At 40.6% G+C, this 15,056-nt stretch overlaps 1 protein-coding gene across 1 annotated transcript in view; it reads left to right on the top strand.

The window, feature by feature from the left end:
* Positions 1-5,400, top strand: part of DPYD (dihydropyrimidine dehydrogenase) — a 755,572-nt gene extending 750,172 nt beyond the window's left edge. The window contains 2 exon segments of the mRNA XM_075616482.1: positions 2,186-2,326; positions 3,253-5,400. Coding sequence (XP_075472597.1) covers positions 2,186-2,326; positions 3,253-3,423 — 312 coding nt within the window. The 3' untranslated portion in view covers positions 3,424-5,400.
* Positions 5,401-15,056: the final 9,656 nt, after the last annotated feature.

The following is a 15,056-nucleotide window of genomic DNA, read 5'->3' as shown; positions in this document are numbered from 1 at the left end:
AAAATGGGATATTGGTATTATTATGACGTTCTACATCATTTTAACAAACTTAAATCAATCTTGCTGTGATTATGTAAAACACAAGTAATTAAAAAGAGAACAAAATAATTAAAATATATTTCCTTTAAAGTTGACCAATGAACCTTGATAATTGATTGTAACCTCACCAGTGAAACCAGATATTGTTGAGGCTCTTAGAGCCAAATGCTCTGCTTGATTGGGAAAACCACCCAATAGGAGTTTCAGTATGATAGTGCATAGAGGCCAGATTTTCACTATTGCAGTTTAATGAATAACTCCCAATGAGTCAGAACTTGCCATTCTTTTCTGAAAAATGGAAAGTCCATTATTAGAAAGGAATAATCCATTAGGAAGGTCACTGATGAGGTATGAGTGTCACTGGGGGTAAGGTCACTGAGGGAGAGTCAGTGAAGAGGGTGAATGTCACTATAATTTGGGTTGGGATTCTCACTGAGTGGAAGTTGGGGGTGCAGCCTCACTCACTGGAAGGTGCCAATAAAAACTTCAGTATAAACATGCATTACCTACAGTATGTGACTTTTTCTTTCCCCACCTTCTCTTGCTTTCACACCCTTTCCCCCCTTACTTCCCTTCTTTCTCTCACCGATTCTCTCTCTCCCTCCTCATTTCTATCCCCATCTCTCTCCCCTGCCTCATCTCTCTCTCCCCTCTCCCCTTCATCACTCTCCCCCCCTCTCCCCCTCATCTCTCTTACCCCCCTCACCCCCTCATCTCTCTTATCCCTCTCCCCCCTCATCTCTCTTACCCCTCTCCCCCCCCATCTCTCTTACCCCCCTCCCCCCTCATCTCTCTTCCCCTTCCCTCACTTCCCTCCCCCTCATCTCTGTCCCTTCTACTCTTCTCACTCCCTCTCCCTTATCTCACTCCCCCCTTATCTCTTTCCTCCCTCCTCTCTCCCTCTCATCACTTTCCTTTAATACTTTATGATGTCCCCAATTATTTCTGCCTCTCTCTCCTCCAGCCGTCTTGCTTTCTCTTCACACGTCAACTTCCTCTCTTTCTTCATCTGCTTTCTGTATAAAGCCTGGCTTCGCACAGATTGCAGTAATCAAAATGTCTAATAATAAATTGCCCCCCCTTATCCCTCCCCCTCCTTCTTCCTTCCCTTCCACCTGCTCCGTCTCCCACCTCCCTCCTTCTCCCTTCCCTTCCTTCCCCTGCCTTCCCTCCCTTCCCCCAACCTCTCTCCCTCCCTTCCCCCCAACCTCTCTCCCTCCCTCCCTTCCTCCAACCTCTCTCCCTCTCCCTCCATTCCCCCAACCTCTCTCTCTTCCCCCAACCCCTCTCTCTCTCTTTCTCTCTCTTTCTCTCTCTCCCCAATAATCTTGCTTTCTCCTCACGTGCCAACTGACTTCCTCTCTTTTTTTCTTCTTCTGCTTTCTGTGTAACCTTTATAGTTATTTGATTTTTCTTATCGGTCACCAGGCTATGTGCATTTAGATGTCATGTGCCAGATGCAATGCCTACAAGGTACAACATCCACCGACTGACTTGCTTGTGGGAGAAATTGTAATCACTTATAGAATTAATGAGTTTAAATGAAAATGATACCCAGGGCACGCTCATTGGGTTCTTTTAGTATACATGCAATGTTTCAGCTGTCTAGGTTTCATAGTTTGAAGCTATGGCCCTGACAGACAGACAGACACACAGGCTCACTCTTATTATTAAAGATTAGAGAGTTACCACTTGTATAAGAAACCAATAATGTATTTTGTATTGAACGCGCAATCATTATTTTTACGTTAATAATCTTGTCCAGTTTTTATTTCATGTTGTGCTTCGTAGTTATTAAGTCAGAATATTGGACTTCCAAAGAAGAAGTTTAAATCTACATACAGTGCATCTGGTAGTGTTTCTTATCTAATAATCTGTGATATTGATGTTAGGAAATGTAAAAAAACAAATAAGTGAAATTAATATGAACTGAAATGACCTAGAGGTTCCAAGCATGCCCCTTTTAAACATGAGTTTGGCATTTGCAGCTCAACATCTGTTCTTTATTTCAAACAATATTTATTTTAAATATGGACATGGTAGTTCCTTCCATTTACAGTAATGTTACTGTGTTTAATGAGCTTAATGCAAGTACTGTAGGAAAGTAATTTAATATTATCAAATATGCTGTCCTCATTTTTTCCAGGATGTAATTGGCAGAGCATTGGAGTATATTGGATCATATGGTGAATTAGACATACAAGAGCAAGTTGTAGCCCTGATTGACGAGGAAATGTGCATTAACTGTGGCAAATGCTACATGACCTGCAACGACTCTGGTTATCAGGTAAGGTTGCTTCTGCAGTCAATACACGAGCCCCTTTTACAATACCTATTTAAAACAAAAATGTTTCACATTATATAGCACAAACCAGGTGTTCTGTGCTGAACAGCTCCAGTATTGTGTGTCATGAACTTCCTTACTGATTGGAAAGAAAGAATGTATTTCTTACAATTTTACCTACATACTGTACATTAACAGAAATGTACATGTGCATATCTACCATGATATCACTTAACCATTTACTACTGCATTATTGAATACGTTGTTGCCAGAAACAACTAAATAACATAATATTAATACAATGATAGAATATAAATGTAAGTCAGGTAAAGGGAATATAATCCATTTATAATAGCTTGACAATTTAAATAGCATGCAACGTTGTCGGGTATGATAATGAAATAGCAGATACTGTATAAATCATAATTTTCTGGTTGAGGTCCATGTATCACATTTCTTAAATATGTCTGTTTTTCCTTTGCCAAATCCCCTAGTACCTTTCTACCATGTCAACTGCATATTAAACTACAAAACAAAGTCCGTTTATTGTAGAATTTCCTAACATTAAAGCATGCAAGTGATGGAATAATAATCAGGTTCATGAGCACTAGTACCTAGAATTCATTCCGTTGGTTTTTGTGAATATGGGTCTATATCTTTTCTGAATGGATACAATGTGTGTTTTATGGCGTAATGCATTATTTTATGCACATAAAGAGAGCATAAAGGAATATTTTCAAAGGCAGTTTTCACATTGTATTTTAAATGTAATAGGATTACTTTCTGACAGCTAATCTGTTGCTATAGCTGCAATGCAGGGCTGTACATAAAGTCTCAAACAGTTTTTCTAATGAAAATGTGAACATTTAAATTGGGGCACTGTTGACCTTTATTAGAGTGACATCCAAACCATTTATTTCTATTTGCAGGCTATCAAGTTTGATCCCATGACCCACCTGCCCACTGTCAACGACAGCTGTACAGGCTGCACGCTTTGTCTCAGTATCTGTCCTATTATTGACTGCATCAGAATGGTTACCAGGGCAACTCCTTATGAACCAAAGAGAGGCCTGCCTTTAACTGTAAATCCAGTGTGTTAAGGTGACCAGTTCAACAATTAATGTGATCTTCCCATCTACCGGTTCTGATTTACTGTCTCATTATAGTACATTATTTGAAATCAGATCGTATTAGAGAAAAAGATACTGATTTTTAATTACAATTGTATTCATGAACTCTAAATATGAATGTAGACAAAGGAGGCAATGCTTTCTTCCCCATAATTATTTAGCGAGGCATGCTTGTTGTTCCAGTTGTGTTTTTAATATTCACAAAATGTCTTCAACCCGTTCACACGCAGGGACTAAATCACATTGCTCTGTGGTGTAGCACATTGTTTCATCTTACGCTCTAATTGTGAAGAAATTAAATTGGTTAATTCAGCACAAAATATAGTATTTAGTACACGACTACAAAGCCAATGTTTTATACTGCAGTTAAAGTGTCTTTGTTTCTTCCTATTTTCTGCTTCTTAGTTCAAAACTGTAAGACATAATTAGTTATGTGAAAAACAAACAATTAGGAGAAAATCCACTGTTGGTATACAAATTTGCAATAAAGGATTTAACACTGGATTAAGCACTTTCTGCAGTGTGTCCACTGATAACAACATAATGTATTCTTAATCCCTCGTACATTAGAGCTCATAATGGGCACTGTAAAACAACGTTATTAACCATTTACAGTACATACAAACAGCCCTGTTATATAAATACTCCCCAGATGAAAATGTTTTTCTTGGACAAGATTAGGATATTTTCCACATTTTTGCCAATGCAATGGTATTTTGTCAATGCATTTAGCCCTTAAAAAACGGGCATTAGTGCAGGGGTGCTCAACTCCAGTCCTCAAGACCCCCCAAGAGCTCAGGTTTTAAGGATATCCCAGCTTCAGCACAGGTGGCTAATGTCTCAGTCTTTGAGTCAGTCGTTGACTCACTGATTGAGCCACCTGTGCTGAAGCTTGGATATTCTTAAAACCTGACCTGTTGGGGGGGGTCTTGAGGACTGGAGTTGAGCAACACTGCGTTAGTGCAAGGCTTCTATAAATGATGTAATAATCAATGTCATGCCATATAATCTACATTTGACTTCCAGTTGATAACATACTGTTATCGTATAGTACAGTTTTATATCGTATGTACAACTACAGATATAGAGCCCATGGCTCAAAATTGGTACGGGCACGGCTATCATTTCTTGACCACATTTGATCAACTACGCCAGTCATACTTTCACAATTACAGTGATTAAGTAGAAACATACATGCATAGCTCATTGCAGTTTTGGTTAGACTGTGCTAAATACAATTGGATGCAGCTGGTAAATGCATGACAAATGTTATTTTGGATGGCAAATTGAGACAATGGCAGTATTTACAATGACTATTAGAGAATTATGACCATGTTAAATTACCACGTAATGTACTGACACTTGGTGGCACGCAAATTCTAATACCTTACTATTTGATACTCGGTATATTACATATGTGCACCCACCACTAACGTCTGTTTTATTCCTTTTATTGTCCGAGTGGACTCCACCCAATTACACAGCTTGTGGTAAATGCAGCTCTGGCTGCAAAGGAGTTAAACTATTTCTGTTCACGGTTTGTCCTTCCCTGTACAGAGAAGATATTCACTTTTGTTACCACTCCATGTACTGAATGCCGAGGCAGGCTATTGAACACCTGGAGCATGTGTTGCAATGTGCGGATGAATATACTGTTTGTGTTTATTTTCATATTCAGTTACAATACAGAAGTTTGATAAAGCATTTAAAAAACACATCTGAACATGTACCTATTTTTCTTATTCTTAATAATTAATAACTTTCTGCTTTTCGTTTATGTCTCTTGTTGTTAGATCTGTTTGAATAAGCATATAAATATACAGTAATCAATGTCCTTATGTTATACTGTACGACTGACATACAAATGCATACCTTGTAACTGCATCCATAAAGTCTTCTCTAACTAATTTCTGTATCAAAAATGTTTCAAATAAATTGTATTCAGCAGTGAGTTGTGTGTCTATTATATTCGAATAAAGTGTTCCTTCAATAAGTTTGTTTACTGGGACGGAGCAGTCCCTCCTGCAACCAAAGTTAACTAGTGACCATGACCTGTTTAATGAGTAAGGCCTCGGATACAGTGGACGAGCGACGGAGCACATGGCGTCACGGGCGCCTGTCAGCCGAGCAATCTGCGGCCTGTGATCCACAGCAACGGGGAAGCGTGACCGTGACCTCACGTGAGCGGTTCGCCCTCATTGGCTGAGCCACCCATGTGACCCGGCCGTCGCGCGACTAAAACAAAAATGTTTGTCTTGCGAGAAAATCTGTTGCGCTGTTGCGCTTCATTTCGCACGCTCTGGCCTTCCTCATTAAGGTGCAGCCTTTGTTCGTGTCACGCGCATGGTCGCACGCAGTATGGACGCGGCCTTAAATGTAGAGGGTTAACACCTCTTAAAAAATATATATGTAATTGAAAATATTTTAAAAACCTTTTAAAGAGGCAATCCAAGGCGGCTGATTTTTTTGCAAATTTAATATACTGTTTATATATATATATATATATATATATATATATATATATATATATTTATATATATATATATAGGGTTGAAGCAGGGCATCTCCAGAGTTGAACCCCATTAATTCCAGCTCTGGGAACCCCCTTCTTCCGGATATATTTACCTGAGAATTAGGTGCCAAGAGCCACTATCCTTGGCTACCAGGGTTCACAATATGTCTGCTCTTCAGATATTTCCCACCGTGTGGACCAATAGGCAGCCATGACATCACCGAGGTGGTTTCCTATTGGCCCATGTGACACGGGAGCTTTAAACTTTAAAGCCCTGCTTGCTGAGCCAGAGCAGCTACCGGCACCTACTTTGGAGGTTAGTACCTCTGGAAATAGGGGGTCCCCAGAGCTGAAATTGATGGGGTTCAGCTTAGTAGACCTGCTTCAATTCTATATTAAAAAAAGAAAAAGAAAAGCCGGCATGGATTGCTTTTTTAAGGACTCCATAGAAAGCAAATGCTTTAGAGTGTTTTACAAACTTTACTTAATCCTGTTTGCAAACAGCTCTGCATCTACTGTACAGTACAAGCAAATACCTCTTGGATTATGAGCAAAATGTGTAACATAAAGTGATATCCCCATCCTAATGGCCACATTTTCCAGATTTTACTCATGCTAATGCCCTTGAAGTGAACAGTAATTACTGTTTAAGTGAATCTGACCATAAATGAGCAACATTTGAACATTCCATTAGCAGCAGGTTTATGCAACAATAGGACAATCTTCCCTTGTGCAAATGTTGCTATGAGGTATTTTGTTTGCCTTAGGCTATGGCCTCGGTTTCGGCGCTGCACGCGCGCCTGCCAGGCTAACGGTCTGTGCAGAGCTGCAGGGGGGAAGACGAAGGGGGTGTGGTGGGGGGCCCGAGGGTCACCCGGCAGGTTTGCCCTCATTGGCTGAACCACCTGGGGGCGTGGGCAGCACTCCGTCGCCAGTTCTGAAAGCAGTTTAACTGGCTTCAGAAAAATCTGGTTGCGCAACACAGCGGCCGTCAGGTAGCGGGCCCGTCCCCATTGAGGGGCGGTTCTTGTCCTTGCAGCACATGGCATAGCGCGCGCTGTCGCAGGCACTGGGGACCTAGCCTTACTCTGGATCAATATCCATGTAGGAGGGGTATCTCAGTTAGAATTTAGCAAAACTTGTTAAGCATACATTGTGTGCCATAAAACACCTTCCGTGGTGAAAGACATACAACAGCCCAATTTATGGAATAGTACTGCTTACAATAACCTATAAAGTACATGAGAAGGTTTCTATCTAGTTACTGTACAATATAACTGATCTTCACCCATAAATGGATGGTAATCTGAAAGAAATTAAACATTATAGAAAGTTTGCAAGCAAATCTTTTAAAATTCCCCTTCATTGCTTTATAACCTAACCTGTTTAATTAACAACCTGTTTAAAAAGATTATGTTCATTATATTTAATATTATACAATTGTTTGTCATTAACACAAATCTCACTATTAATACAGTATCTTGGTCTTCATTTAACTTTACCCTAATGCAATTGTAACATATGGTACAGTAGATATATGGCAAATTTGTTTTTTAAACCTAAAACAAATCACATTTTTAGATTCAGTCTTTTTACACACAAATCCATTTTAACAATGTTATCTCTTATAATTCAACAGAAAGACATGGAGGTAGCTTACATTTTATTTTTATGCAAGCTATAATCAATTCAGATTTTATAGAGAAGCTCATTCAATATGATTAAAATATAATTTATTTATGTTAAATTGTAGCTTTGGCAAATGTTCTCAAATCCTACATACTGTATGTGTTTCAATGAATAAATTTGCTTTAAATATAGCAATTTCAGCATATTCTACAATTACAGATTAGATGCCATCAAGTATACATAATTCTGCAACAGCCCTTTTAATTTGTATACTATTTAATATGGTCCTTATAGCTTATTAGAGAGATGCTTTAGGTACTGTAAGTGTCTATGCACACAATATATGTACAATTCTAATTGCTTCAAGCTTCTTAGCCAGTAAACTAAGAAAAAAATTGAGCAGCCAGTACATACACGGAATTGCTGCCATAGCTGTTTCCACATATTTCTTTGGTGAGGCACAGAAAACATCTGGAAAAGTGACAACAATTAAAATTGACATTTTAGCAAACACATCTTTTTGCTCCCTATGCTCCTTTTTAAAAATGAACATGATGCAACACATGACACTACTGTCGTCCTAGTCCAACTGGCTCTCTCTAACCACAGCAGTAGTGCATGTTACACTGCAAACAGGGATTGGGTGGACAGAAGTGAGTAATGTATACTGTACGTACTGTATGCATGTGCTCTGGAAGAAGGTGGCCAATCCTTGAAGGCATGCAATTGTTAAATAATATTTTACCTTTTCCTATCCATTACAGTGTGTTCATTTTGCATGACCTGGATGAGGATCTATTTACATCCAGCATGGTTTGCTTCTTTAAGTTGATCTACATTTTGACTTCTAAAATGTTGACATGCAGATCTTGGTACTAACCAGGACTGTTAAGTGATATAGCATAGGGGTGCTCAACTCCAGTCCTCAAGCCTCCCCAACAGGGGAGGTTTTGAGGATATCCCTGCTTCAGCACAAGTGGCTTAATCAGAGGCTCGGTCGAAGCAGGGACTGATTGAGCCACCTGTGCTGAAGCAGGGATATCCTGAAAACCTGACCTGTTGTGTGGGGGTGGGGGTAGCGCTTGAACACTGGAGTTGAGCACCCCTGGTATAGCAGGTTCATGTATTAATACCACTACTCTAGCTATTCGAAGTTATATTACCAAAACAAATCATTCCAAACCATACTGGGGGCTATGTATAAAGAATTGTTTCTTTTTAAATGAATGGCAAGAGAGCGTTGCGTCAAAAAAAATCAATATCTCTCCTAAAATATTAGCGATATATAATGTCATTTCTCATGTTCTTACACTTGGCGCAAATTTTCTTATTCTTGGTGTCATGTTTATACATATAAATGCATTAAGATTTATCTGCGCCTACCTGCATTTGTCTTTTACTGTAAGAAAACCGTGAGTGACAATTATGGAGCGTTTCCAGCACACTAAAATGCCACATGCGTGTGATTTATTAGTACATATCATTCACATATGTGCACCACCGACAGCATGAAAAGTCCACCTATAACTCCACCCCCAGCGTAATTTATGTCTGTCCGGGGGGGGGGGGCGAAAAAATGAACGTACGAACAGCACGACGCATCAAAATCTGTTTTTCACATCGCCCACTATATTTTTGATGCAAAGAAATTCAAGTTGAATGGAGGTATAGCAATTACAGCTCAAATAATTATTGGTGGTTTCAGTAACGAAGGATAAAAGGATATAAACGAAGCAAGTAAGCAACCAAAGTAATGTATATATTTGAGGACAACACTTTTTTTTTTTTTTTACTTTGATTATGAAAGTCTGGTTAAGGCTGTTTGCTCCCAGGGGCCTTTATTCAATATGCTGTAGATCTATCTTCTCCTTGTCAAGAGATCTTAAAGACCCATTAATCTGAGAAGACGGCTTCCCAGCGTATTGAACAGGGACCTAACTGCTCTGACATGAAAATAAATGAAGAATGGACATGCTGCCATGGTAAATGTTGCCAAGGGACTCTGGCCCATATTTATTAAGCAGACAGGTTCTGGTGCTGAGACACCTTATGGCCCATACAAGGGTACAGGCTGTATAGTTTCTCAACTGGCCCAGGAAGGTGACTTGTGGATGAACACCACTTCCTAAATGTGGCCCTTGATCTCACTGTTGATTTGAAATTAAGCCTTTCCCAAAGCCCAAGATGTTGGAGAACACAAATCCTGTATTGTAATCACAGGTCTATATGTATTCAGTGGGGCTATGCCACAAGACACCTTCTGGTAGAGATGGGTATATTATTTGGCGGGACTCGCATTCACCGTAAGTTTGCCACTTCCTTTCTGCCACAGGTATTTGCAGCTCAGTCTCAAAAATGCACATTGGTTTTTTTTCTATCACTGGAATTCGTAAACAAATGTTTAAAATTGGTTTTGGGAGGAGTATAAATAGGGGTGAAGCCTCAGGTCTAAGCCATTATGTTATTGGGTTTGGCTTGGTGTGGGTTACTTACAGGGTGGCTGAAGCAGCAGCACTACTAGATTTGTGCTGTTCTGTGGTCTTAAATACTTGATTATATTATAATAATATTATTTACTTAACACTAGTCGCATTTAATATGACTGGACTGATCACTGTCTGTGTCCGCTCCCTGGGCTAGGTCATCGCCTGGGCTATACTGTACTGTCTGTGTCCATATATTATTATCAATAATTATAAAGTCAATCCATTTCAAGGTGGGTTAAAACATATAAACATTTAGCTTTTGTACCCGGTGAGCCAGTGCCACTCAGGCCACTAGGCCACCTACTGCCATTTTATCCCACACTCTATATATGTATACTGTATATATAATGTGTAATAATATAGATATATACACTTAAGTTACTGAGATAGTGACTGAGTCTGCGATCGGAGAATATTTTTCTTATTAGTGTGATATACCAAAGTTACTAGTAAGTATAGTGTTATAATTTGTTAATATATTGAAGTCTGTTACTATTATAAATATACTGTACAGTGTACACACACACACACACACACAGACGCACACACCAGTTTTCCATCCCACTAGTTAATATCACAGTAGTGTATAATTACAAGTATAATTACAACTGAAATCCTAGCAGTACTATAATTTATAATAAATGTAATAACATTAACAAGTTGTGGTGTGTAACTGTTGTTAATTTAATTACTACTTTACACTGCCTGTGTTAGATTACTACTACTAGTAGTATATATAAGAAACTAGCAGGAACAGAGCGTTGCATGCTGCATTTGACCCATGGTTTACTATGTTATAGTAGTATTATAATAACAACACCTTCAATTCAGTTCCAGAGGGACTAAACTTACATACACTAGCAGTAATATACTGTAATTTTTAATCACATACATTAACAAGTTGTGTAACTGTTAATTTAAATGACTAAACACCGTCTGTGTTAGTTTATTGACGGGGTATGTCAGCTGTGCAGGTTTTTTGCTTCACTGTATGTATAATAAATGCTATTATTAGTAATATATACTCCAGAAACCAGGGTGTGCAGCGCACAGCAAACAAGGAGAGCAGGTCTTGCAATAAAAAGTCCTTTATTGGGGAATCATATGGTGTGGAACAGCAGCAAACCTTCTACACGTTTCGTTCAGATGATACTATATCTTATACCAACTACTGGAGTGGCTGGTCAGCTGGCAGTGTTGGGGTGACTGGGAAAGGGAGGGGAGTGGGTGGGTGGGTGGAGAGGGGAACTGTGCTGCCAGACAGTGAAAGGCTGTAGCAAATCAGATCATATGAGTCTGTCCGGCCTAAGCTGTAAACCTGGCATATATAACAAGTAAACAAATAGCAACATCTCTAATACCAGTTTTAGGGGTTTTAAGAATCCTTTGGAAAGTAGACGTGCAGGGGCATGAAGAGGTGGACCTAGTTTTCATACTGCATCCATTCCCAATCACAGCGCAGAACGTTTTCCCGACGTAGACATTGAACATCCAGATTTAAACTGGGAATTGGAAGTTCAAGTCCGTCTAGGGCTAGTACAAGTGTACTACTGAAAATAAATTTGAGTTTGTGGAGAAGTAGATTGTAAATGAAACAGTCTGTTCTAAGGAAAAGCCACACCACTGCTGCCACTGCTAGCTGATGTTCTAGTGCCACTAAGTCATATGCAACAGCATATCATTCTTGTCTCACACTCATTCCCTCCCCCTCCCCCTACACACACAATCCCCCTCACAAAATACATACAAAAATATCCTCACCCCCAAATACCTGTATATACAAACCCCTCACCCCCCAAATAATACATACAACCCCTACCCCACAAATACTGTACATACAAAACCTCCCTACTCCCCAAATACTGTACATACAAACCTCCCCCACCCCTCAAATACATACAACCCCCACACAAATACATACAAAAAACATACAACCCGCCCATCCCCCCCAAAAACGTACATTTAAAAAAACACACCCCAAATACATACAACCTCCTCCACCCAGCCCCAAATACATAGATATAAACACCATCATCCAGCCCCAAATACATATAAATTCCCCCCACCCAGCCCCACATACATACATATAAAAACTCCACCCCACCACATACATACATATTAACACGCCCCCCCCCCCCCCCCCACCCAGGCACAAATACATACATATAACCCCCCGCAACCCAGCCCCAAATACATACGTATATATAAAAAAAAACTCCACATGACCAGATACATACATATAACCCCCCTCACCCAGCCACAAATACATACATATAGACCCTATCCAGCCAAAAATACATACATATAAAACTCTCCCCACCTCCCCCAAATAGAGTACATACATATAAACCCTCCCCTACCCAGCTCCAAAAACATACATAACCCCCCACCCCCTCCTCAAATACATACATATAACCCCCCTCCTCACCCAGCCCTAGATACCTTTTTTTTTTTTTTTTTTAAATACCAAATAAATACAAACTTACCTACCTAGGGGATGGTGTCAGGCTTCTGCTGCCACGGCTCTCCCTTAACTTCTTTGCCCGGCTGACAAACCTCTCGTTGAGTCCGTGTCCCGTCTTTCCCCAGATACAGGCCTCCCTCACTGACAGTCCCACGTTGAGCTTCTGACGCCGGGATCCTCTCTCATGCTGGTGTGCACCAGAATCTGCACCTAGCTTGCTTCCGGCACTCGCCAGCGTCTGAGAGGCCCGGCGCCTGCCAGCATATGAAGCTCAGCGTGAGACAGTCAGTGAGGGAACCTCGCAGCTGGGGAAAGCCAGGGCCTGGCAGCAACGAGAGGACCGTCAGCCGGGCAAAAAAGTTGGGACCAGCCAGAGGTCTGGCCCAACAGCCTTGTCCGGCTGCCAGCCCCTCCCCACAGCCACCGGGCCTGGGACACTTGTCCCGGCTCTCTACCCCTGTGTGCGGCCCCAGTCTCCCTGGATCAGTGCTCTTCCTGATTGCCATTTTTGAAGGCAGGAAGAAATTTATATTTTACCACCAACAGGCATAAATGGCAAAGGTGTCACTGGTGTTTTTAACATTAGAATGTAACAAAGGTTAAACATGATGGATATATATCTTTTTCATAACCTAATGTACTATTTTACTTGCTACAGTATGTTGTTTTTTCTTCTTTATTTTTGGTGCAGGAGTACAGTCCGTTAATTAGTTGAAAAGGCAAAATAATAATCCCATGGACATAATATACTGTATGTACAGTATTAAGAAAATTTTGGTTTAACTGATTTTGAGTAATAAAATATTTAACAAGAAAAGTTACATTGAGAAAGAAGTCTCATTTTGAAGTGTTCCTGTGTTTATTTTTATTAAGTCGATTACATATATTTGTCACAAGGAACACTGCTAAAGATGCATTGTATGTTTCAACACAAGTGGTGTTACTGGTAGCAAGTGGCAGAGATGACCCCGCTCATCACAACGCTGTGTTCCACTCATTAAAGTACTCCTACCTTGAGCTGCCAGGGAGCTTTAACAGGTGAGTGTCCTGCAAAAATTGAGCAGGGGAAAAGCCTTGAAGGAGTTTAGGGTCAATGAGAAGGGCTTTTTGACTAGGCATGAAGACCAACTGGTGACCCGTGAGGCTAACCATAGAGAAACAGTAGGGCTCAGTGGGGACTTCTCTGATCGGTTTCACATTATTGAGAGAAATTACATCTCCAGACTACAGTAGATGTTTTTGCAAAACCATTCTTGCTAAATGAGACAGAGACAAACAAGAAACCGAATGATAGTGTGGCATTGCAGAAGTCTCCTCACAGGAGAGAAGAAGCTGATGCTCTCACAATGGAGGAGCATGAAATTAACCTCCAGGATACTCCATCAGGCGGCAACTGTGTGGCAACTAGAAATTTTTCCAGTGGGTCCCTTGTAGGGTTTAAAGAAACCCCTTCATAGCCCAGGGCCTCAGAGAGTACTTAGCCCACTTCACCCACTCTCCCTGCCAATTTCCACTTTTGTGGTAAGTGGGTGCTTCAAATGTATTTTTTAGTTGTGCCATACTGCAGACCCTCTTATTCACCTTGAGGGTTCATCTCCTGCAGTTTTGGCTGCAATCCCCCCTCCACCCCCAATTTATATATTATTGGGCACCCAGTGCATATAAGCATATAGACCTCCTCTTCAACATGCTCCTGGAATTAGCAAGCTGGCTATTCATAAGACAAATTAGCAGTGTTTTGAAATGGTAAGTCCCAATAAATATTGTTGCGTTCTTCTGGACACTGATGCGGTCGTGTATCCAAGCAGATTACGCCCACAACGAGTCCACTGGGATGGATTTAGATCTTGCATAACAGTGGGCATCAGGCAGGGTATTTTGCTAGGTATCCCCCAATTTGGATTGTTTTACCTCCCTGATTTTTTGCACTTCATATTTAAGTTACAGTGCACTTGTCATTGGTTCCATTTATTCTTTTGTTACCTGGTTTTATCTTTTCTTATTGAATCCAGATAAACCAATAGGATTCCACTACCACTGATTGGTCGACCCAGCATAAAATAGACAGCTTCTCCTACTGCTGAAAAAAGCAACTTTTACATCTACTGCAGCTCTTGCTGTTCTACCTGCACTGATAACTGAGCCTGAAGAAAATAAACCTCCTCGGTCTCACAGGAGTGACACCAGCAGAGCCCCTGTGGCCCAGGCCACCAAACTCCATAACAAAAATAAAAATGACCTGCCTTCCTACCCACATTATTCAGCACCAGCCCAACACCCTTCTCCCTTCCCTCACAATCACACAATGTGAACAGCGAGCAAGTGGAAGGGGCTTAGCACAAATAATGAAACGTCATCAGCGGATTTTATGACATTCGTGCAAAGGGAGGGCTGCAGGGAAAATGCTGGCAGCTTAAGGAGCATTTGCCCAAATTTGTTACTCTCCCCACCACCTTCAGATATCCATCTGCGGATCGAATTTTGGCCTGAAGACCGCGAATAATTTGTGGCG

Source organism: Ascaphus truei, chromosome 10 (assembly GCF_040206685.1).
Source record: "Ascaphus truei isolate aAscTru1 chromosome 10, aAscTru1.hap1, whole genome shotgun sequence".
NCBI lineage: Eukaryota > Metazoa > Chordata > Amphibia > Anura > Ascaphidae > Ascaphus > Ascaphus truei.
Note: the sequence above shows the minus strand (reverse complement) of the source record. Positions and strands in the feature narration are given on the sequence as shown.